Source organism: Cyanistes caeruleus, chromosome 7 (genome assembly GCF_971803275.1).
Source record: "Cyanistes caeruleus chromosome 7, bCyaCae1.hap1.1, whole genome shotgun sequence".
NCBI lineage: Eukaryota > Metazoa > Chordata > Aves > Passeriformes > Paridae > Cyanistes > Cyanistes caeruleus.
Window position 1 is genome coordinate 29,851,138 of NC_141707.1, and position 26,975 is coordinate 29,878,112.

Consider the following 26,975-nt stretch of genomic DNA (forward strand, 5'->3'; position numbering starts at 1 on the left):
ATAGGTCTGTTTGGGCAGGCCAGAGACAGTCTGAGTTTGTGTCTACACACATATGGGTTCAACTGGAGCAGCAGATTTAGAGAAACAGCGTCTGCTGTGGTCAGTCACCCCAGATGCTCCTATCCAAAGGTGTCCTGGAGGCAGGATGCTTTGTGCTAGGCAACAGTAGTATCTGGGAGGAAAGGGAATGAAGGGGGCCAAAACCTGCAGGGTTTGTCTTGCTAGATTCCCCAGCCAATACTGGATGTCGATGGCCCTGTCTGTAGTGCAGGTGTCCGATGGACACAGAGCTGACAGTTGTCCTTACTTGGATTTGTACTGATTATGTTGTATGTTACACTTGTGTAGTTGCCCATGCTTTAATCCTAGCAGCCGTGACAAAAATCTTCTGTGCTTCATTTTGCACTGAGGAGCTGGCTGGACAGAGAAGTTAAGGAGAGAGCTTACACTGTACCCAACATTAAAGTAACTCTTTTATGAGTCCAGAGTCCCAGGACCTCTGTTCTGCAGCCTACTCTTCACTGGGTCTTGCTCATGCTTTCCAAATTCCCCTCTCAGAGAAGTGTTTTGAGAGCTCATCACTTTGTCCCTGTGGAGCATCCTGCAGGCATAAATCTTTGGGTTGGGTATCATTTTCTTATCAACTCAGAGATGCAGAAAACAGGAACCCCCTGCCCAGTCCATGTCAGGTGAGTGTGGGCTCTGGGCTCTGACTGCTCTTTAATTTCTTCATGCTCATGTTTCTCCACCCAGATCAGTTGTTTTGCTCCAGGAAAGAATACAACAAAGGTCAGAAGCCAGCTCTTTCCTTTCTTCAGTTTTTCCTAGGACTGCCCACAACCCAGCTGAATCCAGGCACTGCTTCAACAGTGGCTTTGGGGTGTTTCTCATCTTGTTGTCAAATCTGATCCACTTCTGCCAAAACCCTGTAGCTCTTTATTCCACAGTAATCGTGGATGTTATGTAGCCACAACGAGCATGGTTTTGTGATCAGTTGATACTTGCCCTGTAATCTATGAGTGATGGAGGAATTCAGATGAAAGAAGTTCACCTTATACAATGCACCGTTATGTGTTGCAGGAGCATCTGACAGACCTGAAAGAAGATCTTGATAAGGATGAATGTAAACAGGAGCCTGAGGTTATTTATGAGACTAACTGTCACTGGGAAGGGTGCACAAAGGAATATGACACTCAGGAGCAGCTCGTCCATGTGAGTAATGGTTGGGAGGAAATCCCAGCGATAAATTTGGGTTTCTGTGTACTTGTCCTCATTTTTTATCACTAGCTGCTGTACAGCCAGAGCTCACCCTGGGAGCTACTAAAGGTGCAAATCAGAGATACGGTGTGTAAACACTGCCAAAGCAGGTCGCTGCTCCCTGAGGAGTTCAGCTGAAAGAAGCCTCTCATAGATTATGTGATATTGCTCCCTTCTCAGCTGCTGAGGCTGCACTTTCAGTCTCCCTTGTGCATGGCCCAATGACAGAAGGCTCAGTGCAGAAGACTGGATCAGAAAAGGGGAAGGGGGCTGAGCCCTTCTCTCTTCACTGGCCATATTCACTGAGCTTTCCCATGGAGCTATGGGTCAGGGATCATCCATGCTGTCCTCAGTCCTAGTCCAGGCTGAGAAAGCCTTTTATGCTGCTGTTAATGAGCTGTGGAGCCATATCACTTAGAGGCTGTTGTCCTGCTCAGCTCATCCCTCCCACAGAAACAGAGCACTTTCATTTTAGAGATATGCTCCCATGTCTGAAATACAGAAAGTGGGTTGATTTTCGAAAACTTGGGAAATAGGGCTTCCATAATCACAGTGATGTTCCCAGACCAGTGTCAAAACTGCTCTCTGAAGGATCCCCAAACCAAGTCATTAATCAGATTTTCAGTTCTAATTAATTCCAAGAACCTTTTGTATGCTTTGCTTCATCTGGGTATCCACCGTTTGGTTTCCTTTGGCTTCTGGGGTCAACAAATCCCTCATACTCAGGGAAGTGCCTGTGAAATCAGATATGATCTGTGTCTAAGCCTCATCTTGCTCCCAGCCCAGTCCTTATTTTGGGTCTATGGTGCAAGTCCCACTTTTTTGAGGCCAGACCATATCTGCTAGGAATTCACCAGCCCAGCAAGCCTGATGCTTGCAGCAGAGTTTTGGATTAAACACATTTTGCAACAGGAGCTACTGTCTTCTCCTTTTCCTTCAGCCTTTTGCTGCTTGTATTAACTGGACTTCCAGCTTGCCAGGGGCCACCCATGTGCAACTCACATGTAGCCCTCTTCCTGAGGGCTTGTGTCTGCTTTCACCATTTTTTATATATCTTCATTTTAGATACACGCCCAAATAGGCATCAGTCACCATTTGCCCAAGTTCTGTACACAAATATTGTCCAGAGGGACTACACTCTAAATTATAATTTTGGACACATGCTCTTCCATCTAAGGCTGGTGCCTGCCCACCTCTGCCAGAAGCCACTAGTTCAGTGCATCATGTCCTTGAGTACAGACAGATTTGGAAACAGTTTTCAAGGCTGATTGAGTGATAAGGTGCTTAATGGGTTGCACATTGCATGCCATGGGGCGTTTCTTTTTTGGGGTTAAACCACAGCATGCCTGTCAGTTGGGCTGGGCTCACATTTGTTCAGCAGTTTTTGTATGTTTCCCTCTCAGATGTAAGAAAAACTAACTCTGCCCAGAGCAAAGTTCAGAGCGCCAGGCAGCTCAGCACAATTTATTTCCAGAAAAAAAACCAAAAAAAAAAACCCAAAAAAAACAAAACACCAAAAACCAAAGAAAAACATTTGATGGAATATCCCAAGATTTTCCTAAATTTGGAAGGTTACAAAAATTGAATCTTCTGTACAGTGATTACTAGCAACATGAAGCTGTGGATTTGGGATGCCCAAAATACACATGCAAATGAAATACAGATGTCGTGGGCCAGCTTCTGAGAAGGTGCCATCTCACCATGCATGGAAAAACTCTAGTTTGTGTGCAGAGCAAAGTACCTGGGTGAGCAGGGTCTGTTCCCCATACACAGTGTGCTTGTAGGAGAAGTGTCTATAGGGAGCAGCAGGAGTGATGACATATTTTTGCAAGCACCACTGCTACTCCCAACCTCAAAGGTCACACTTGAGAGAAGCCCAAGCAAAGCCCTCAGCCAGGCAGGGGCTAAGGAGCTCTAGCTGGAGTGGGGTGAGCTGTGTGACTCCTCCTACACCATGTGATGGGAAGCAGATGGTGCCCAGACAGGGAGTGAATAGTCCTGAATGGGGACTATGGTTCCCCTTCCATAAATGTTCTTCCTCTGGTTAAACAAGACCAAAAGGGTAAGCCTGTGCTCTCACACACTCCCAGCATTGCTATGTGTAATCTTGGTTGCAAGATAGACTCCCACACAAACAGAGCCTGGAGATGTATCTCCCCAGTCTGGTCTGGACATGGTTTACCATGTCCATGGGTCTCTGGGGAGGTTCATCAGATTTCCACTATCTGAGGCTAAAATGTCACTAATGCCATGTAAACCCATATGGAACCTCTCCCAAACCCAGGCTTCCCCAACTCTCCCAGCACACAGCTTTGGCTCTCTCTTTGGTTTACATGCGGTGCCCCAGAAACCAGCTGCACCCCACACACCTCCTCTTGTCCCTGGGTGGAACTGGGACCCCAGGCAGCAGGACCCTGACCCCACAATTGGATTGCAGCACACAGAATGCTAAGACTGGATTCAGAGGTGACTGTGAAGGCTGGTGAATCTTTTTTAATGTACTTTTGTGTCCTCGTGCTGCCTCACTGCCCCAGGAGTCTCATCCCTAGCTGCAACATGTGTGCCTGGCCTTGGCTGGGGGATGAAGGCGGGGGCTGGAAAAAATCTCAGCACAAAAAAAGCCAAAACGCAAAACCAAAGTGGTTTATTTTAGGATTTCCTGTCAGTGAATGTCTTCTGAAAACACAGGAGCGAGGACAGGCATTATTTTTGGCAATGAGACCCCATTCAGAGAGACAAGGCCGCCGCGGGAACGGCGCTGCCGACGGGCTGGCCTCTGGCTCTGTTTATTTTCGGCAGGGCTTCATCTGCCCTGCACTGGGAGGAAAACGACCCACTTCTCCCTGCCAGTGTGGATGAAGGCACCATCCTGGGTCTGGCTTTTCAGCACTCCAGCACAGAATCTCGTGGGCCAGAGTAATTAGCAGTAATTGAGCTCTCCTTGCTGCATAGTTCTTAGGTGCTGTCATTTCCTGCCAGCCACCAGCTCTGGACAGCAGGTGGATGTCATGGGGCCAGCATATGGACTTAGAAGCATAGGATCATTTAGGTTGAAAAATACCTTTAAAATTATTGAATCCAACCAAGACTTATCTCCTCCTGTCCACTGTCCTCCAGCAGCACCCCAGGAAAGGGTCTCAGGTGCGTAAATGCAGCACGGGGGAGTTCAGCAGAAACAAAAATTGCTCTGTCATCCTCCTCAAGAGTGGCATCAATCAGCTGGGGGCACAATGAGAGGGCACCTTTCTTCCTGGCACCATGGGTCTCCATTGCTTTTGCAAACCTCCCATTTTTAGCCTGTTTTGTAGCCAGTGTGCTGGGTGCTGCACACCTTGCTCTGCAGGACACACCAGACCACAGTGCTGGGTCCGTGTCCCTGGTGTTACCTGTGCACCTGGCACTCGGGTGCTGCACTGCCTGACAAGCACTGGGGAGGGAACATCTGGCTCTCAGAGCACTATGTGTGATTCACTGGCATCAGCTCTTCCAGGAGTGACCTGGTTTTCCTTTCTGTCCTACCAGCACATCAACAACGATCACATCCACGGGGAGAAGAAGGAGTTTGTCTGCCGCTGGCAGGACTGCACACGGGAGCAGAAGCCCTTCAAGGCTCAGTATATGTTGGTGGTGCACATGCGAAGGCACACGGGAGAGAAGCCACACAAGTGCACGGTGAGCTGGCAGGGACACATGGTGCATCTCACTTGGCAAGTGGGACAGCCTGGAGTGGTCACAAAACATGGGCATGGCTTCAGGTAGGGCTCTACCAGTCCAGCCACTGGCAGCAGCTCAGAGCCAGTCCAGCCCTCTGTGTCTGGGTTACAGCTACTTGCAGGTTAGACCCTGGGTACAGGACAAGAGGGCAAGGAGTGTGGTTGAGGTGTTAGTGGACAAAACTGCATTGCCTTGGTGAGAATTATTTCAGATCTACCACAGAGATCCAAAGCAACTCAGGACAAGTCACTTAAGGTGAAAATCCAGCTACATCCAAGAAAGAAATCCAGTAATGCCACTCTGTGGGGAGCTGCCTAACCCTGGTTGTGTCTAACTTGGCATCACACACTACTGCTGGGACTGCAAGATTCCCTCACCCACAGACCCAAGCATGCATACATGCCTCTTTCTAGCCTGGGAATCTAGGCCAACACCTCCTGCTTCTGCTCTCTTAATTTAGAGGTGAGGTTAAGCCATAGGTGCTTGAACTCCAAGAAGAGCTCAGTCCTCGGACCTTCTGCATACCAGCAGCACTGTGTCTAGGGTTAAGCACTGCCTGAGGAGGAGTATGGGGTACTATTTTATATCTCAGCCCTGTGGCTGCAGGCTCACTGACCAAATGGGAGAGCTGGGCTCTTCTCCTTAGCCTCAAGATACCAAATCATTTATGTGCCTTCACACTTGGAGCCTCCCACCCCACTGCTTACTGATGTGGGGCAGGCAAGGAGGCCTGATGCGGGGCACAAGAGGGGAAGCAAGGTTAGGAAGTTGAGTGACTGTGGTCAGCTGATAGGAGAGGTGTTCACAATCTCCCTCTTCATCTTATTCCAGCCCTTATTCGTCCCAAAGGTCCATCCCTGTCTTTTGATATCCTCTGCTCTCTGCCTTCTGCTCCTGATGGCATTTCTTACCTCCTCTACTGTCAACATTATTACACTGTTCCTCTCCCCAGAGTCTTGGGGATGAGTCTCTTCCTGCTCAGCAAGTGTCTGAGCCCTCCTCCTGTATCTTACTCCTCTTCTGCTCCATTAGCCAGTTCCAGCTTGGCTCACTCACTGGCTCTGTCCCAGCTCCTGCTTACAAATATTAGGATATGTATGATTTGCTTGCTGCATGACTCCTTTATCAATCTTCCAGCCCTGTGTTCATTTAATTTAGAGCATAAGCTCCCCCGGGGCACAGGGCCATGTCCTTTGTTTTAATCTTCTAAAGCACTTTGCCCAGTCTAGTGCTTTACCAATCTTCCTTAAAAGTATCAAGAAATATTGATTGTTGGTGCATACAAAGTGAGCACTGAGGGCAATTCTAGCCTGCCCTTGTAGGCAGAGGGACTCAGGAGACAAAAACAGCAGTGGCTGCATCCTCTTTAGTGCCGTGGTGGAGCAGGAAAAAACACTGCTGCACAATCCTGCCCTTTTCAAGACTCAGTTTTGTCACACTGGAGCAATGGCAAGGCTGTCTCAAGTCATCCTCTGCCTCCTGGAGAACTGCAGGCCCTCCATGTGCAATATGTTGCAGCAACTGTCCCCAAACTGGAGAACCACCATTTTCCGTTTGTCTGGGATAATGGCAGCTCTGCAGATGGTGCCCTTCTGTGGCAGAGCATTCCCTGTCCAAGTCTGGCAGTGATTTTTCAAAGCAGCATTTGTTTCAGACAAGAAGTTTGTGGTGTACATAAAGCTACAGATGAGCCCAATTGCAGCCTGGGATTTGGTCAAGGATTATTTCAACAGATGACAGCCAGAACTCCCACTGGCATAATCAAATCCACACGTAAGAGTGGGAACAACTGCTTTGAACATGCACAGGCTGCTTTGCTGAGAAGCTCTTATTTGAAAATGTGGCCTTAGAACTTTTGCTCTTAATAACTGCGTTTTTGTGTCAGTATCCAGCAAAACTAGAATGGGCACATGAGTTGTCTCATGCTGAGTTCCCTTTGTTTTCCAGAAAGAGGAATGATGTATTTCAATAACTGTAAGCGACTTGAGTTGTAAAGGATTGTTTTTACAGGGCAAGAGAAGAAAGAGATATACGGTTCAACCTCAGAGCTGTGGCATGTTCTGTGGGACAAATGGGCTAATGAAAGTTGTCTGAGGAAGGAAAAGTGGATCCACCCTGCCCTGACAAAGCTGTGGAAAGAATCAGGTCTTGCAGGATGCTCCTGCTGGTCCTTGAAGAGACATGGATATCTCAACAGCAGAGCAAATGTGCCTTATGTCCACCATCCCTATGCTAGACCTTAGAGGGAATCTTAAGTAATCCTTCTTTTCCAACACAACAAAGTTGCATGGGATCAACCTGTATCTACATTTTTTGTGGGTTTCATGGGCTGCATGTTTGCCTCCCTCCCTAGCAGTCTGGCAGGCCCTGTGTGTGTGGAGCACAAGGTGGCAAGTGCTGTTGCTTTTGAATGCAAGTGCCTTTGACCAGACCTTTGGATGTGTAGAACCACTCAGCTGCCCATGGAAAAATCAGACACACAGCATGACCTGTCCTGCTGTGGCTCCGGGTTCCTCACTGGCCAAGACTCAAACAGAGCAATGTGAAGTCTTGTTGCAACTGAACTGACTGTGTAGACATGTTTAATGTCTACAATATCTACATGATGTGACTAAAAGACAACACATACATTATAGCGGGAGGGCTGCTTGTTGAAATTTAAGGAGTGTTTCTTGTATAGGAAATACAACCTGGGCTTTTCAATGCTCCCAGCTGAACAGGCAGTGCAACATTTTTCTAGAATTTGAAAGGGAGCCTTGCATTTCTTATAACTTCCCACTTATTTTGTCAAAGAGCACTTTAGAACCCCCTTGGTTTGAGGTGAAATCCTCCCATGCTGAGACAGGGCAGGTGCAGGGAGAAGCCTCCAGCTCAGCCAGAAAGGAGGGTGGCAGGACGTACATCACCCAAAGCCTCACCACGTCTCCCAAGCTGTTCCTTCTCATTGTGTGGGCAGCTGGTTTCCTTCCAGGAGGAAGGTTCCTGGCCTGTTTTGTCATCCAAAAATCCATCTGTCTTCAAGATTGAGAGTCTTGTTTTTTAAACTGGTAATGTCAGACAGCCTGACCACAGCATCCTCCAAGAGCAGACCCAAGCTGTAATTTGGGAAACTTTAAAGCTTGCTAGATTTCTGTTTGTGTGTTAGAGAACTGTCTGCCCTTTCCAGTGCTGGTGCTAGTGAAGTTGCAAGGCTGGTCAGACTGTGGAGAAGCTGTCAGTTCTCTAGGTGGGAAGGAGGGGGCCCCTGTTTCTGAGTGTTTCAGATGCAAAGTGGGGGTAGGAGAGGCTAAGAGAGCTCTGGGAGGAGCAGAGGGGTGTTTAGCCCTGCTGGAAAAAAGACTCACTTGTTGAAATGTCAGGTGGGTACCCAACTACCCAACAAGGAGTAGCACCTCAAATATGACTCACTGCTGAAACTCTCAGCCTGCCTAGGGAAGCAAATTCTCCCAACAAAGTGGATGTTGTTCCCTAAAACACAAGCCCTTTAAAAAGAAGAAAAAAAAAAAAAAAGAATGAGAAACAGATGAGAAGGGTTTAGGCAGGGGGAAAATCAAATTTTTCTGGTTAATTAATCACTCCTCATGTGTTTTTTTAATTTTAGTTTGAGGGTTGTTCCAAAGCCTATTCCCGCCTGGAGAATTTAAAGACACACCTGAGGTCCCACACTGGAGAAAAACCTTATGTCTGTGAACACGAAGGCTGCAATAAAGCCTTTTCCAATGCCTCGGACAGAGCCAAGCACCAGAACAGGACACATTCCAATGAGGTAAGCCTGGGCTCACCACAGCTCAACGGAGGGCTTTTTTTAAAATTTTGCTGACAATAAACATACACTTTACACACTGGACGCATGTAAAAAGAAACCTACTGTAATGAGAGGTTTATCTTCTTTTTTTAATGGGATTTATTTTGCTGGGGAGCCAGACCACATTAGCTTTACATTTATGAAAGCTGTGTTTGAAATCATAAACAGATGTTAAATTATGCAAACTTTTTAATCGACTTTGGAAATGAAAACAAGCGTTTTCCAAATTTATAATTTTTAATAGCACAGATAGTATAGTACAGTTGTGCAAGTGGTGTTTAATATTACTTTGGAGTAGACTTGCAGTATTATAGCAGCTACCCTGGATCCTGATGCTCTGGAAATAATACTCCCTCCATCGTTTGATGTACAATGATAGAGCACAATGCAATGCTTTGTTAACCTTGGATAATTAAGACCCACTATTAGTAGTTGGGGAGCAGAGGAAATTGCCTTTATTGTAACGCATGTGATGGTCTGTTGCAATCAACCACAGCCGACGATTGAAATTTATATTACCACTAATTAGCTGACAGGGGAAGAAAAAACAACACTCTAAAGTTCTAATAGTGTTTTCAGCCATGAAGAATTCAGTCTGTAGCCTAATTTGCAACAGTTAAATATAGACTACTGGAGAACGGAACGCAGTTGCCACGGTTGACAGCCTTTTGAAGCGATGCTGTGTCTACAAAGGGCTTGTTGGGAGTATTTTTATCTCTGGCATAGTATCAGTCAGTGATAACCAAAGCTCTGTAGGTTTCAGAGATTCTGTTTGAGTCAGAATAAGGACTCAAAATCTAGAATCCTCTTCTGTGCTGAGATGATGCTGAGATGAGCTGATGAATGACCGGGTTCCCAGTGTTGTTTGCATTGGTTTGGGTATGAACCCAAACGTCAGAATTGTTCTCCACCAGCAAGACTTGAGTTAAAATTAAACATATTGACACTTAAACTGGATAGTTTGGAATTGTTTTAAGGCTACAGCAACCCTGAGGCCAGAAGGGACCAAAAAGATAGGTTGCAATGACTCGTCTGCTCAGCTTCCTGCATTCCCAGTAAGTGATATTTGACCACATCATTTTTCTATGTTAAAGCTTCTTCCCCTGAAAGGTAGGCAACTGTGGTTTAATCTCACATTTTAGGTGTTGGAAACCGCTCATTCTCCAGCCCTGGATGCTTTCTCTGCCTTCCTCCAGTGCTGGATCCAGTGTCCTTTTCATTGTTGATATTTCCACCTCTTAATTTTGCAGTGTTAAGCCACTCTCTGTATTCTTGCTCATAAGCTGAATAAATCAATCAAGCCACTGAAGATTTACATATTTGTAACGTTTTTTTTCCTGTCTTAAAGGAAATTTCCATCTTTCTTCAGTTCCTAAGGATTCTCATGTGAATGGATCAAGACTCCCAGTACAGCTTTCAGTGCTGGATACAGACTCACTCAGCCCAGTCTGTGCACACTGACAGCATGTGAACACCTTTTTTTGCCCCTAGATCACTTGAGCTCAGATTCCTGGAGCTTTACTAGGAGCTTTTCTAGGCAGGGCACTTTTCCCTCTGAGCCAGCTAATGTCCCTTGTGGAATTTTCCTTTTGAATGTGTTAGTAAATGTAATTTCTCCAATGGCTTCAGATTCCCAAGTGATCCAGATCAGGAGCTGCACTGGATCTGGGATAACTCCTCACTTCATCTGAGCAGAGCTTGAATACACTTAAGGGTCAAATCATTTGGGTTCCCTCATTCCAGAAGGTGAGGCTGTAGGGCAGGAGCATCCAACCCCACGTCTGTTGTAGACCCCAATCTAAAAATGCTGACACTTGGCACAAACTGCTTTCAAACAATGCAAATTGGAGACTCAGATAAGAGATAGGGGTTTTATCCTCTGCAGTTGCTTCTCCTAAAGGACACCAGCCCCTTCTGTGGTATAGGAACAGCACAGTCACTAGTGGAGGATCTGTACAAGACCAGCTGGCCTTGCCGTGGGAACTACAAGGCACTGCCACTATTCAAACAATCTTACATTTTGCAGTCATGCTCACTCCTGAACTGCTGTTCAACCCTCCTTAATGCAGTACAGACACACCCCAAGACTTGTGGGAACTCTATAGGCTGCACACAATGGCTCTCTCTGGGCCATATTTTTGACACCCTCTTTTTGAGGATCATGTAACATGATCCTTTACAACAGATGGTATCCCTCACAGCAAAGCTCATCACACTGGGCAGCAGGCCCAGGCAAGAGTCCTGTGTCCAGCTGTGGCCATGACCACTGGCTTAGCAAACTGTACCGAGGCCTTGGCTCACAGAACCACACAAATGCAAAGCAGAAGTTTTGTGTCTGTGAATATTTCCCATTACCCATTGGCAGCTATTGTGGTTCCTAGCTACCTTCTAAATATTTTCCTCTGCTTGCAGTGTTTACTTGGAATACACCAGTTTCAAAGTCATCCAAGTCTCCTCTAAGGTGGAAGTTCCAGGTTCCCTGTGTTTATCACTGTCATTGTGTGACAGGACATAGGTGTATGGTCCAGACATGCTGAAGTTCAAGGCTGGGGATATGATACCACACTGGCTTTGGTTTGACTGTTGAAATGTCTTACACACTATTTCATTTTAAACCTTCAATGACTCTGTGAATCCCTTCAGGGGATACCTTCAAGGTTATACCTGGAAAAAGGGCTTTCATCATTTTTGGATGAGTGACCCCTCTCCAGTGCATACACAGAGGAGTGGCATGAGTCCATGACCAGCCAAAGACTCAGAGTGACATTTTCAGCAGCTCAAGCTGAGCAAGGGTAAAACACATAAATCCAGTTCTGCTTAGTGCATGGGGAGTTCTCCATTTCTCCCACCTTAAGGAGTATTACCCTGTATGTGCATGAGAGTAGGAGGGAGGAATCTGAGATATCTAAACTCTTGACTTCACTAGGGTGAAAATGTCACTGGATGTCAGAATCTGGATAACCCAGGGATAGACAAAGGCACACCAATGAAACAGCAGTTGTGCTCAGCTCAGTTGCAAGGGGTATGGCCTGATGAAAAGGTTGATTGAATCCCCCTAGGTGGAGTGTCTGCTGTCCAAGCTACAGTGATCATGTTACTCTAATTGCTATGGTCAGAAAAATCAGAACTGTTGAGCCTATAAAGTATTTATAAAAAATCTTTGAACTGTTCATATACAGGATTTTTCAGCACATGTGGTGGGGGTTCTGTTCTTTGTAATAAGGCTTAATAGCAGTAATAATATTTCTATAATGCTTGTCCAAAAGGTTGCGTGATATTTTTAAACAAACTGTTTTAGTTTTTATGCTTTGGTTTACCCAGCTTTAAAATATATTAAATATTTACCTCAGTGGGGTGATACGTGGATTTAGCTGGTTTGAGTGATGTGCCAAGATCAGTCAGGAAGCATGCTTTTGAATACAAAGCAGACTTTCAGTGTTTTTCATGTGATGATACCGGTTTTCTGCAAAGAATATATACTCCTTTGTATTTTTTCACTTAAGTTCCTGGACAAAATTACAAAACAGATTTAAAAAAAATGAATAGGAATGGTCATATTGGGTAGCCTTCAAATATCATCTGTCTGTTTTTTCTCATGAATCTGTCCTAGTGCATTGGCAGAAGAATACATAGAGTAGTTGTGAGGCCAGAAGCAGAACTTGTGATGAATTCAGAGCTTCCAGTGCAGCAGCAACAGCTCAAACAACTGCAGTGCTAATACACTTTGGAATTGGGAGACTCAGTAAAATAAAAAAAGTTAAAAGAATAAAAGTTTCTGTTTGCTGGCTTCTGTTTTCAGAAGCATTGGCTTCAGCCTTGTTTTCCTATGGCAATCAATGATTCATGAATTCGGGATAGAGTGCTGTCATCTGAAAAAAACATTGCATGCCTGTGGTTTGTTTTGCACAATAGGAGATTTCAAGGTGACAGGTGTTGGAGTGATATGATAGATTGAGTAGGGTGAACCCAGTCTGGCTTGAATTCACTGGACTTCCAAAGGTTTCAGACATTTTCTTGGTGTAGACCCCACCTTAGCAGAGCGAATGTGTTATGCCCGGTCCGCTACATCACCTCCCTCCCATCCTTAATCAGGAAACATTCCTGTGGCCACCCGAGCAAATATATACATGGGAAAGTAATACTAGGAAAGTATTTCATGAATTCTGAGCTGTCTTTTGATCCAGAAACTGAAAACAAGAGGTTTAGCCAACATGAAATGACCAGCCAAGTCTGTGTGGATCAGCAGCAGCCCATATATCACATCTTCCATATCTCAGTCGTACAGAGTCCTGCAGAGCAGATGCTCCACATTTTGCTGCTGCCTGCTGCTGCGCTCATTGTATTTTCTTGGCCCATACGCTGTACCTGGAATATTTGGGGTTATTCTAAATATAACCCAAGATTTGCTTGTATTGACAGAAACCCTATGTCTGTAAAATCCCTGGCTGCACGAAGCGGTACACAGACCCCAGTTCCCTCAGAAAACACGTGAAGACGGTGCACGGACCTGATGCTCACGTCACAAAGAAGCAGCGCAATGATGTTCACCCGAGGCCACCTCCACTCAAGGAGAATGGGGACAATGAGGCAAGCGCCAAGCAGAGCAGCAAGGTGTCAGAGGAGAGCCCTGAGGCCAACAGCACCACGAGGGGCATGGAGGACTGCTTACAAGTCAAAACGATAAAAACAGAGAATTCTGTGGTAAGAGCAGTTGCTTTTGGGAGAAATTATGTGGTTCCTGATCTCTCTGATGCAGTAGGGGCAGGAAGCATTTGTATTCCATTAATCTCTCTGGGCAGGTGCCCTTCAACCATAGAGTTCAAGTCCAGAAATGAAACTGCAGGTCAGGGCACAGTCCAGTACATTTTGTACCTTCCTACATCATAAATTCCTGCCCTTGTAGTCATGGGGGAATGACTGTACTTGGCATTCCTGTGCTGAGCTTGGCATTCCTGTGCTGTGAAAGTGGGTAAAACCCAAGAGTGTTGTGGTCAAATGAGCTTTACCTACCTCACCAGTTTAAATTGAGCAATGACCACAGATGGATGAACTCTTCTTGAAACAAAGATCCTGGCTTAAGTAGTCCTTTTTTTCCTCCTCCCTGTACCCTTCACTCCTTTTCTTTCTAGTCTGCTGCTGTTTGATGAAGCCAGTGGGGATAAAACTAGCTGTTTTATTTTTGTTGAGTATCTTAAAGCAAGTTCAATTCCTTGATCCTGTCCACCATACACAGAAGCACAAAATCACTGGGATTGTCAGGGACCTCTTGAGATCATCTAGTCCCACCTCCCTGATCAGTTGAGGTTGGCTAGAGCAGATTACTCAGGAGTACAGAAATTTGATACATGACTCCCAGCTGCCATAGAAAGTTGTAGCAGGATGATGGGGCAGGGAAGTGAAATTAGGAATAAATATGGGAGCAATGCTGTGACCCACAGAGTACAGACTATCACTTAACCATGATCAAGCTTTACAGCTCCAGCACCTGAAGCAAAGACCATTTATCAGCTTTCTGTCCAGAAGCTCCACAATTGGCAGTAGTGTGGTCAGTGGTGCTAAGGAGCTGTGTATAGTGGTGGTTTCAAACACATCAAACCTCTTCCACCCCATCCAGGATGGAGGAGGAGATGGAGCATTGCAACACACAAATCACTTTTGCCTTTTGATGCTTCTTTTCACTTTGTACCCAAAGTTCTGGTCTGCTGCATCAGCTCAGAGTGGGACAGGGTATGGGCTGGATTCAGGAGAAAAGACCTTCACCTGCAAAGGAGTGTTCACATATTCCCCAGACTTCCCACTTGAGCTGAAAGGACTTTGAGCTCCAAAATATATATTTTCTTGATTCAAATCCAGGCTAAAAGATTATTATTTCTGTGACAAACATTCCCTGGAGCTACAAAGATTTTCTCAGAAGGGTTAGAGGATGTCTTGTTGGACAAATTACTAATCAGCAGCATGTTTCAGTTAGGAAAAAAATTAGTATTTACACATCCAGAATATCTCTAATTGACTAAAGAAACAGTTTCATGTGATGAGGTTCTGTACTGTGTTACAAAAGCTGAGTGTGAGAACCACTGGACAGGATGACCTTTCTCCAATACTCTTCCTGGATGTGTTTTACTGTTTTTTTCCTATGAAAACACTAACACAATTACAGGTCCCCACCCTGCTTCTCCTGAAGGTATGGGATTGTTTTCCTAGCACTCTGTGCTCCCAGGGTTCCAGCCAAACCACTTCACTGGCAGCAGGGCCCTGGGTCATGTGTTTCTCTTCCCTGTCCCTCTCTAGCACTGCACACTTCACTTGTGCACACCTAACAGGTGGCATCTCATCTGGTGGGTTCACATCCAACTCCTGCTTTGTGGTTAAGGTTGGGGTGGTGGGAGGGGTGAGATGCCTCACTGGTTCCCATCATTCCCAGGCTTCTTGTTTTGACCCATGTTTGTGTGTCACCTCAAACCCATGGAAACAGGTAGAAAGTCTCTCCTAGGAGCTTTTATTTGTGCCTCTAAAGAGGGAAGGCAGGGAAGATGAGATATGGGAGTGGGGGTATGTTGATAATTTGTGCTGTATTCTGCATTTCCCTCTGCCTCCTTTTACTAACCTGGTCCTTTTTGTTAATGCTGTCTTTGTCCTAACAACCTGTTCTTTATTCCCACTTACCCTTCCTTACTCTACCTTCCTAAGGACAGTCGGTACTAAGGTGAGCAAAGAACTCCTTTGTATTAAAATAGCCATATAAAGCATGATCTCCTGCAGATATCTGTCTACATTTAACCCTCACAGGGTAGAAGTGGAAGTATGTGGGGCAGTGGGGAGGGATAGGAGAAATTTTCTTGAGTGCAGAAATGGGGAGGATGCAGTGCCCAAGAATTCTTTTTGCCACCTTTCTCCCAGCATCACAATTTACCATTAAATCTTGGGATTGCAATCTCTATCATCTGGACTGAAGGGCAATCACAGCTAGTCAACCCTGCCCATGGGGGGCTGCTATGGAGTTCAGTAAAAACACTGCAGCACTCTGCATTCCTACCTTGGCCCAGGGCAGAGTACACTGCATTTTCAGCACTCCGCATTTTTTGCTGGAGCATGAGCCTGGAGCAGAAAAGCCAGGCATATCCTGTTTGGTAGCAGTAGCAGAGCAAGTTCAGACCATATAGTGTCTGCTGCAAATAAACTATTCAATGTGAGTAGTTTACATTCCTAATGTAAATAAAATAAATATTTATGGTGCTTATCTGCCTTATCTGCAAGTGGGAGTTTGCAAACAGTGAACCAGGTTTTTATCTGGCGGGGAAGTTTGTCAGCTAACCTAATTATATGTTAGGGTATTTTAAAGACAGAAATACGTTGTGTCTGAAATACTTAAGCCTTGATCCCATGTTAGATAAGCCAGTGTTTGCTGCAATATACCTTGCACAACCAGGTGACGTGCTGCTTTTCTTCGAAAAACATCTGTCCTTCTTTTGAAGGAAGAGCATTTGGTTTCTCTCCATCTTGCAGTTGAATCACCATGGTTCTTCCAGCTGTGGGGTGCTGTCCCATCCTCCTCTCACAAGAGAGAGCCTTTTGGAAGAGCTGAGATCCTGCAGCAGGGAGGGGTAACAAGACAGGGGAGAGCCTAGGATAGGAGCTCTCCTAACCTCCCAGACTAACACTGGGGATGTTGGGCTCCTGATTTCTTTCCATCCATGTTTTCACCTCCCCAACTCTTTTTCCTCTTTTCCCTCCCCAAGATGTGTCAGTCCAGTCCTGGTGGCCAGTCGTCATGCAGCAGTGAGCCATCACCCCTTGGCAGCACCAACAACAATGACAGTGGAGTAGAAATGAACATGCACAGCGGGGGAAGTCTGGGAGATCTGACGGCGTTGGATGACAACGCTCCTGTCGTGGACTCAACGGTCTCATCTGGTAACTCGGCAGTCAGCCTGCAGCTAAGGAAACACATGACGACGATGCAACGACTTGAACAGCTCAAGAAAGAGAAACTCAAGACAGTTAAGGATTCCTGCTCATGGGTGAGCCCAGCTCCACAAGCCAGAAACACCAAGCTGCCTCCCATCTCAGGAAATGGTAAGCCCTGGGCCTGGACCATGTCCTGTAGGAACCTTCCAGAGTTTGACTCTGGTTTCACAACCAAGAGTCTGCCCTGGAGGAATGAGGATAATTTCTTTCTTTGAGTCATGCTTTGATAGATAAAGACGTCAGGTAAAATGGACAGCTTGGGTATAAACACAGCCATCTGGTGATGTACGAGAGAAACCCAGGTGCCCAGTTCTACAGACCTGTGAAGGGAGACAGAGGTGTTGGTGTCCTTGTTTCTGAGCCTGCCCAGAACCCAGACACAGCTGTCCTCGTTGTCCCAGTTTTAGCCGCAAGACTGCTTGCATTTCTTCAGCAGTAACAGTTCCCAAAAGGATAGTGTGCTTCATAGGAAGGCACTGGAGCAGCAATTCTGGAGGACAAGACCTCCCTCCAGAATCTTGCTCTGACAGGCCTTTTGAAACTCAGAAGCTCCTGGCTATTGCCTCCAGCTTCATATGCTCATTGCCCACTGGCTGGTGATTCCTGGTAAAACCATCTTTTTGAACCCTCTAGAGATCCTCTAACTTGGCTAAGAAATCCAAAGGCATAATGCCTGGGTTATGTTAGATGCTCAGAGCTTCTTGGGTCACTCTTGGAAGAGCCTTTGAATGTCAGCCTTTGGGCTCTCCCTGACTGCTGTGCATCTGTCCCAGAGAGTAGCTGTAGCTGTAGCTATGTGCTGTCCCTCTGGCACTGCTCACACCAGTCCTACCTTTGTCTTACTGAGGGAGGCCCATGTGCAGACATTTCCCCAGAAGCTGAGTATGAGTGTACATGTTACAAACACTCTGCAGCAAGGACTCAACTTCTATCTCCAGACTTCTTGCTCCCTTTGCATGAAAATAGAGCTGGAAATGAAGCTTTGAATTCACTAGCATTATGCGAAACTCACCATCACTCCTATTAAATATTTGGGGGTGGCTTTGTGGGTCTGTATTCTGGCACCTAGAACGCTACAAAGTGAAATTTCTCAGCTAACCTTTTCCTTCCCCGCAACCTTTCTTTCAGGTTCTGTTCTAGAAAACAGTGGTGGTTCTTCTGCTATGCTGCCTAACCCCAGAATAATGGAGCTGTCTGTCAACGAGGTTACAATGCTGAACCAACTCAACGAGCGCCGTGATAGTACAACAAGCACCGTCAGCTCTGCCTACACTGTCAGCCGCAGATCCTCAGGGATCTCCCCGTACTTCTCCAGCCGCCGTTCCAGTGAGGCTTCGCACCTCGGGCACCGCCCCAACAACACAAGCTCTGCTGACTCCTATGACCCGATTTCCACGGATGCCTCCCGCCGGTCGAGCGAGGCAAGCCAGTGCAGCGGGATGCCGGGTCTGCTGAACCTCACACCAGCTCAGCACTACAGGCTGAAAGCCAAGTATGCTGCTGCCACAGGGGGCCCTCCTCCAACTCCCTTGCCAAACATGGAGAGGATGACCCTGAAGAACAGGATCTCGCTTATGGATGGGCCAGACCCCACCTTGCCCTCCATCCGCCTCCCGCCAGGCCCCAGGCGTTGCAGCGATGGTAACACCTATGGCTACCCATCAGCTCCAGCATTTCCCCATGAGGTGCAGGGCAACTGCACAAGACGGGCAAGTGACCCAGTGAGGAGACCTCCTGGAGATCCCCAGGCTCTTCCACGAGTTCACCGCTTCAACAGCACCAACAGTGTGAACCCCTTCCATCCTGCACACCCCACGGACAGGAGGAATTTTGGTCTCCAGAGCTACGGGCGCTCAGACGGGAGCCTGCCCCGGCACACGTATTCACCCCGGCCGCTGAGCATCAGTGAAAACATCACCATGGAAACCATGTCCGGGGAGACAGACGTGCCCATTGGAGACGATGACATTATGCTGCCAGATGATGTGGTACAGTACATCAAATCCCAGAGCAATGGGACAGTGGCCGAGAGCACTTCCATGGGCTACAGCAATGAGATGCAGAACTTCCAAGGAAGTGGGAAGCTGCAGCCTCCAGCCTTGCCCAGCCAGCGCAGGATGGCAGTGGCTGAGGCAAACATGAGCCACTTGGGGCCCATGATGGCAGAGTGTTCCATGAGTTTTGATACTTCTTCAGACATGAATAAAAATAACATGCCTGTCCAGTGGAATGAAGTCAGCTCGGGCACAGTTGATATCATGTCCAATCAGTCAAAGCAGCAGTTTTCACAAGGGAACTTAGCGGTGGTCCAGCAGAAGCAGAACTTCGGTCAGTACCAGAACTACAATCAGCAGCAGATGCAGCTTCCAGACAACAGCATGAATGCAACACAGCAGAGCTTTATGCAGAGAAACATGGGCATGGATGGGCAGAGGCTAAACTGCATGCAGCTGCGGCAGCAGCCCATGAGCCTAGGTCCCAGCATGAACCCCGATATGGGCTTGCACGCGGGGTATAACCAACCACATCAGATGCTGAGCCCCAGTGCAATCAGTGGCAACCCAAGTCAGATCTCTCCTAATTGTAGCAACATGGCAGCGAAGTCCGGACCCCACCTTCACCCTCAGCAAATGGACATGGCAACCGACCCTTCTTTGATGGTCAGGAGCAACAGTGAGCACACAGTGCTGGGACAGGTCATGCACGAACCGAGTCAGCAGAACTACTCATCTCAGCCAAGCCACCTGAACTTCCCTGTGGCTCAGGAGACCTTTCCTCAGCCCATCATGACCTCCAATCAGCCCAGTTTTGAGCCTCAGCAGAGCGTGATGGGTTCAGCTGCACAGGCGTACCCACCTGGCATGATCCAGCCTCGTCCTCCACCGGAGCCAAACCCGGGCAGCAGACCCCGAGGGGTCCGCACTGCCCAGCAGCTGGGCTACATGAGAACTCCCCATCCTACGAGCACCATCAGCCCTGGCCAGGAGACGACAGAGGCCATGCATAAAAGAACCAGTGACATGTTGCTGGCTCCAGCCCAGCAGTGTGCAGAGAGCACGAGGGACAACAACTTGATGTACTATTACGGCCAAATCCACATGTATGAACAGAACAACGGCTTCGATAACCACGCGGACTGCCGGGTCAGGCAGCAGCAGTGCACACAAAACAGCAAGCCAGCCACTCTGCCTTCCCCAGGAACAAACCAGGTGTCCAGCACAGTGGACTCTCAAGGTCTTGAGCCACCCCAGATAGATTTTGATGCCATCATGGATGATGGGGACCATTCGAGCCTGATGTCGGGAACCCTGAGCCCCAGCATCCTGCAGAACCTCTCCCAGAACTCCTCTCGCCTGACAACTCCACGAAACTCTCTGACACTGCCCACCATACCTGCAGGGATAAGCAATATGGCAATAGGTGATATGAGCTCCATGCTAACCACGCTGGCGGAAGAGAGTAAATTTCTAAACATGATGTCGTAACGGTAAAGCACAAGGCTTTGGTGCCATCCAAGGGGCTCTGCGTGAAGCAGTTGTATGAATGTGCTTTTCAAAAATAATCTGTTTCAATAGAGTAGGGTTTTTTATAAGTGTTAAATACATTAAAGGATTTCAAAATGAAAATTTTAAAAAGTCTGTGTACATAATTATGTAAACTATATGCAGGCAGTTCAGTACCACAAGGGTGCACCTGTAGTATTATATTTTTGGCTTGATTTCCCAGAGCACTGAACGGTGTCACCACCAAGCTAGGAGACAGCATGAGGGTGATTAGAGATGAAGCCCTCCCTTCTGGGAAGCCCTGTAAATAGCACTCCCCATCATTTTCCGTTAGTTACATTTGCAAAAATAATTCCATTTTCAACCCGCCCCAGAAAGAAATGGGAGGATGCAGTTTTGGTTAGAATAAAAGCCATACTACATATTCTGCTCTGATAAGAGTAGGGTTTAGTTATATCTCCAAACAAGCCCTCTGCCAGCAGTATTGTTTTATACCGTAAATACCTTTGTACCTTGCAAAGAGCGACGTTTCCAAACAGCTTCTCAGCAAAGTGCCTTACCATGCTTTCTTGTTAAGTGGCCAAGGCCTCTCTTCCTTTAAAAATCAAATATAGTGTATTGTCAGAAGCGTATATAAAATGTACATTTATAAAAACATAGTGGTGTTTCTGAGCAAACATTGGAAAGACACATTGATGAGACACATAAAAGGTGAATGCACACTTTGATCAGATGTGTTTACAACGTGGTTTATATCATGTGCAGAGTGGAGCAGAGGCCTGAGAACAGCAATCACTGGGAAATAATCCCCCGTGGCAAGAAGGCTCTGGCATGCAGACTGACACACATACATAACTTTGCACCTTCTGAACACAGTGACTTTCTGCAAGTGCCCCACATGCATCTTTAATGTCAGAGTGCTGGAGTACACATTACTGTATCCCTGTGCAGCTTTTCAGCAGCTTTGCCCTCTGGTGGGTTTTCCATGCTGAGGTGCTCACATAAACAAGTGCTGGTGGTGGAGAGAGTTTTACGGTCGTTCCAGCGCAGTGTGCACTGTGGCAGTACTGGGGGAACAGGTTAATCTGCCAGGGTTCAGCTGTGTTGTGCTCAGTGCAGGCTTCTGCCTGGGCTCCATGTGCACAACAGGTGCCTGGCTGCACTGCTGTGGGGCCAAGCATAAGCCAAAACACCCTGCCCCACAAGCAGGCTTGTTGACATGCACCCAGTGCTAGCTTAACATGTCCCACATCATGAAAAAAACTGCTGTATCCAAAAAATATACCACAGTCAACCTGAGTTGTTCATTTGACTGGCAGACTGTACCTGCAGCACTAAATGTGTGTATAGTTTCAAAACAGGTATGTGAGTCAGAATAGTAGCTTGGTCAGTGAGAATCTCCTGGAACCATCATTGAGGGAAGAGATGGGAGGAGCAGGGCCTCCTGAAGCCAAATTCCATGCCAGAATATACTGCTCATAATAGTGATCATCTGTTTCCAGGACACTCCCACCTGCCTGTAAGTTGATCTTTGTTGCATTATTTATTTTTGCTGTCATTAGAAAAAAGGGTGGAAGCAGTGGGGTGCATGTACTTGGGAGGAGACCTTGCTTAACTTCAGACTGTGTTGGACAAGGACAGCTCCTTCATCCCGCTCTCATAGCCTCAAATACTTTGTACCCATATGTTGGAGGGCAGGGAACAAGTGTGACATCCTGCCCAGGTTCTTACAGCTGGACTGAGTAAGCATCTGTAGAGCTCCACTCCTTCCTGTCCATCTCCCTGTCATATCAGTGAGATGTTCTCATTTGCACCTGACTCTGTCCCCTGCACAGGACCAGGACAGCTCTATAAAGGTGTTTTCTGGTGTCTTTGCTTTCCTTTTGCACAAACTGATGTCAGGATCACTCTTCCCAGTATGAGCAGGGGCTGACATGAAAACGCCACATGCTACCTCCAGGCAAACTCTGTGATATCAAATAGGCAGGAGCTGTGCTTGGCAGGGGTGGCTCAGGACAGCTTTGCTGCCAGGTAGCCCAGGGTACGGCTGGTGCAGGGAGGTGCTTGCTGCTCAGCATCCTGCAGTCTCATCCATCCTCATCCCAAATGCACAGGGTGCACACAGGGTGCTCTCAGCCCTGCCCTTCACCCCTCAATGACTCCTGCTGATGTCCAGGGTACATGAGGACAGGGAAGCAAAGCTTGGCTGTTTATTTGTGTCTCCTGTGAAAGTTGTGTTTAAAGGGATTGTTTTATAGTCTGCTGTATATATTCTTCTGCAGTTATGGACCTTGCCCTTGCCTTTGCATTTATGAAAAGAGGGCAGTACGTGTTTTAGGACATCGTATGTTGTCCTGGATGCTTGAAATACAACTGGGCATCCCTTGTTCTGAGATGGATCAGGCTTTTGTGTGTCCTTTGATTGCTGATCTGACTTTTTTAACAGCTGCATAGGGCAACAATGGCTCCTGAGTCCCTCCTCACAGATATCTCATTAGCAAAAGTTCAAATACAGAAGCAAAACCAAATCTCCAATGACTTGAGATTTTTTGGACTTTCCAGTGGTGGTCTTCCTTCATTTACTGAAAAAGTATTATAATAATCTTTCCAGCACTGTATATATTATGTATAGAAGACATCATTACTAAAAGTACTGTAGGTGAATTGTTCTGTCAAATTTATATCTTAAGAACATTTTTAGCTGTTTTCTACATCATAAGAATGGAGGTAACATGCTGAACCTGTATATAAACGTTTTGTACATTAAAAAGTAATTTTTTTTTCATAATTCATTGTGTCTGTTGTTATTTCTTTTCATTGGCAAATGGTGGTTGGTCTTGGTCTGTCCTTACCACGCCAGCATAGTCAGCTGGACTCTGGTGGTGCTTAGGAACAGCTGGTGAGGAGCTGGTAGGGCAGGTGTGTGATACAGCACAGGTGTGGAATGGTCTTGCCTTGAAGAGCTTCCACTTAACGATGAGATGGAGGTGGCAGAAAGAGAGCAGCAAGGTCAGTGTGTGCTGCAAGCACAGTCCTGCTGCCCAGGTGTCTTTCACTGCCTCTTGGCAGAGGTGATTTGAAAGACAGCGGCAGTGCAGCAGGCATCCTACAGGAGAGGGGTTCAGAGCAAGGGCTGAACAAATTAGTCAGCCAGAAGATTTTTGATAAAAATGGCTTGTTGACTGACTTGGTCGTTGTCCAGAAGGAGACAGAAATAGGAAAGATTAGCAGAGCTGTGATGGGCAATGACAGAGGCAAATTGAATATTGAGTTTGAAGAAAGGAGAAATTAATCTGTGCATTATGTATGTGATGGGAAGCAATTATTGGGTGAGCAACTGATAGATACATCAGTTGTGATCTAGTTAGAGTCTCATCCAGCTCCCTGATGAGAAAGATTTAATTTGGCTGCAGCACGAGTCAGCTCTGTTTCTCAAGAGACTGATTTTCAACTTGTTTTTGTAGAGGTGGGTTGGTGTGCACAGGGCTGGAGCCCGAAGGGAGCGTGAGAACACTGTTCTCAGATGATCCTCATGGGCACAGTGAGTTTGGAATGAAAGCTGCTGAGCAAAGCAGCTGGCCAGTGAATCAGTGAATTACACTTGGTGCAAATGAACCAGCAGTTTCATGCAGAAACAACTGAAAAGGATGCACTTCTTTTCCTCTCTGTGGGATCCCTCCTGAGCTGATTGGCAGAATCAGGTACTTATGGGACAAACCCTCACCCTGTCTTTAGCATTCCTATATATGGGACAAACCCTCCGGGTTCCTTCAAAGTCCATGGCAAGAGATTGGCACATCCCTCTTGTGAAATTAGTATTTCCTTAAGTTTTAGACACATGGAATGGGGTGGACTTTTCCTCTGAAAGACGTGTGTCACTCTCCTCACTGATTACAGAGCGATCCCAAGTAGCCAGCTTAGATGCCATCTCCAGTAGGGAGAGGTGAATCCCATACTCCTGTGGATCTCTTACACCAATCTGGCCACCCTCAGCATGATCTGAGGTTGAGTCACTGAATGTGTTAATGATCCTGTTAAATGTAAATCCACTGGATAAATACCACACCCATCTGTACTGTCCAAGAACTACAGAAATCACAATTAAAATGCAGTAATATTATCAAAAGGAAATTGTTCAGATCTTTTCTATTGACAAAAGGCTTTGGAGACTCAGATCAGCTCCTACCTCTTTTCTACTTCAAACACTTCAAGTAGGTTTGTAATCTAGATCAAATGCTGCTTTTAGCTGGTGCTTCTCTTCAGGGTTCAATCAGGGCACACCTCTGCTGGTGTGAGAACATATTTATTACTTAAACTGGGCTAAGATTTCCTAGGAGCCCACCTGAGGTCATGTACCAGCATGTGCATTTTTACTGCTTTACCATCCTGGAATAAACAAGGAACGAAAGGCTCACTGCTCCAATTGTAAGCAGGTAATAACCCTTCTGCAACAAATGTTGTTTATAAGCCAGAGCATGGAGTTTATACTACTGTGGCAGCTGCATAATATTCAATTAACCTTCTTTTCAATCAACCATATCCCTTATGAAAACAAACCATCCTAACACGTCTGATTCTGACCTTCTTTGGTGAGTGTTAACCTCACTCCATTCCCAAAGCCAGTGGGAGCATAGGAAGAGTAAGATCCCACTCTGGGTAAAACCATCACAGCTCTTTAATATTGCACTAATATCTCAGGTTTTCCTGGAGGGGAGAAAAAAGCCCATAAAAGCTACTGTTGCTGGATCTGATTGCACTTTCTGAGTACAGAGTCATTCCAACAGCTCTTTATTGCAGTGGTCTCTGTAGGGATGACATAGGGGCTCTTGTTCTTTACGAGCTGTTGGATCTACTTGGAAGCACATACGTGTGGTAAACAAATGGTGTGTTTTATATTATTGGAAGGACAATTTATGACCAACCAAGGCCTCTTGCAGACAGCCATTTAACTTGTAAGTAAAATGACCTAACACTTAAGAAATTTAGAAGCTACAAAACAACCCGTGTTGTGCCCAGTGCACTTATTTCTCTTTGATTTATGCTTCATGTAAAACTTGAAATGGCCATATTAAATATGTTTGGTGTGGAAAAAAAAAAGAACAAAGCAATGTTTTCACATATGCTGAGGGTTTGTGACTACTGTAGCTTCCTCCTGCACCAGCATTTCTGATTCATAACAAGGGTCCCTTTGCCTCCCTATTTCCATTTTCCCCACACTGACCTGTCAGGCAGATATGTAGGGGACATGGTGGCATGCCTGCTGTCACCTTTGGAAGAGCTGCTGCATACAAATACAGTGCACTTTCTGGAAACATCTCTCATGTTAATGGCTTACCAAAATGCAAACCCTCTGGCTGATACCTTTGCCTGCCAGAGGCTGTTTCACCATCCCACCTTTACCAACATGTGTAGGGTGGTATCAGCAGGCACCAGAAAGTCCAGCAGCACACCACAAAATCAGCTTCTGCACCAAAAAACAGGGACTGGGACTAGATAAATCTGTGATCTACATTCCTCTGTCTAGCCTTAACTCTTAGTAAGTACAACCAGGATAGTCTTCAAGGAAAAAGGATTTTTAAGGAAGCACTTTGAAGCAGAGGCTTGGTCTGATGCTCTGAATGTCTTCTAAAGGACTCTCCCTTTCTCCATTCGCTGTACAGAAAGAGTACAGATAAAGACAGCCTTCACAAATGCCCCCTCTCTCCCCTGCTGCTATCCCTTTTCTGTTCCACTCTGGGAAGGACTCTGGAGTGCTCTGCCCATACAAACATCTTCTCTTCCAAGCTTTGACAGACAGACAGTTGCATTTTTTGACTCAGGAGCACGACGAACAGCTTTCCTGACACCTGCAGAGTGAATCATGCAGAAGAAGAGCGCACATTTCACAGCTGGATGTTGGCCAAAGCACCAAGGTTTGTGTTACATTGTGGTGGTAGTGGTTAAAATAGATCAAATGAAATGAGGAGAGCAGCAGGGAAGGAAGCAAAACTCTGGACAAAGCAGGGCTAATTTTCTTCATGGCTTTGTGTCTCCCAGTGTGTCTTCCACTTGGAAAATTCCATGGGCCATGAGGTGTAACTGACCATGACAAAAACAAAACAAAGAAGTGATGCTTATGAGGGTGTATTTTTGAAGAATTTAGGTCTGTAGAGCTTCGCATAAAGGACTTCTGGAACAAGAGCACCATTTTCAGCTCTGTTACCTCTTTTGCCGACTGCTCGGTTGACCGGTCGTGCAAGCAGCCATTCCCTGAAAAGGTGCTGTGACCAGAGAGCTTCAGCCACTGCTCCGAGGGAAATGACCACAGCAGTGACAGCAGCCGAGGAGCACAGCCAGGATGGATTTGCAGCAGGCTTGGAAAGGCGCTCCAGCCCCAGGCCTGGAGTCTGTAGGTGGGCTGCCGCACCCTTTGGCAGCACCAGCATCCTGCCCTTGGCTGTAGGGCTCAGAGCAAAGGCACTCCCAGGCTCTGCTGCTCAGCCAAGCTGCAAGAAACAAACGTGCTTCTCCCTCTCTGCCACTGTTACTGTACAGCACGAGCTTGGTAATCCCCAGGTGGCTTCACTGGGCCCCTTTCCCCACTGGCAAAACAGCCCTCTGGGAAGGAACCTGCCTGCTGCACTTACCCATCTGATTGGCATCTGAGCAAAGTGTCTCCACTGACTCAAAACTGATGTGTTCTTTTTATTCTTTTTTTTTTTTTTTTTTTGGAAAATGTCTTGATGTGAATC

At 46.5% G+C, this 26,975-nt stretch overlaps 1 protein-coding gene across 12 annotated transcripts in view; it reads left to right on the top strand.

The window, feature by feature from the left end:
• The window catches only part of GLI2 (GLI family zinc finger 2), a 383,459-nt gene extending 360,427 nt beyond the window's left edge, over positions 1-23,032 (top strand). For all 12 annotated transcript variants that reach the window (XM_086897659.1, XM_086897657.1, XM_086897658.1 and 9 more), the window contains 6 exons: positions 1,081-1,212; positions 4,780-4,929; positions 8,573-8,737; positions 13,196-13,477; positions 16,513-16,849; positions 17,870-23,032. In XM_086897659.1, the coding sequence (XP_086753785.1) occupies positions 1,081-1,212; positions 4,780-4,929; positions 8,573-8,737; positions 13,196-13,477; positions 16,513-16,849; positions 17,870-20,226 (3,423 nt within the window). In that variant the 3' untranslated portion in view covers positions 20,227-23,032. The remainder of the gene's footprint in view (positions 1-1,080; positions 1,213-4,779; positions 4,930-8,572; positions 8,738-13,195; positions 13,478-16,512; positions 16,850-17,869) is intronic.
• The last annotated feature ends 3,943 nt before the right edge of the window (positions 23,033-26,975 follow it).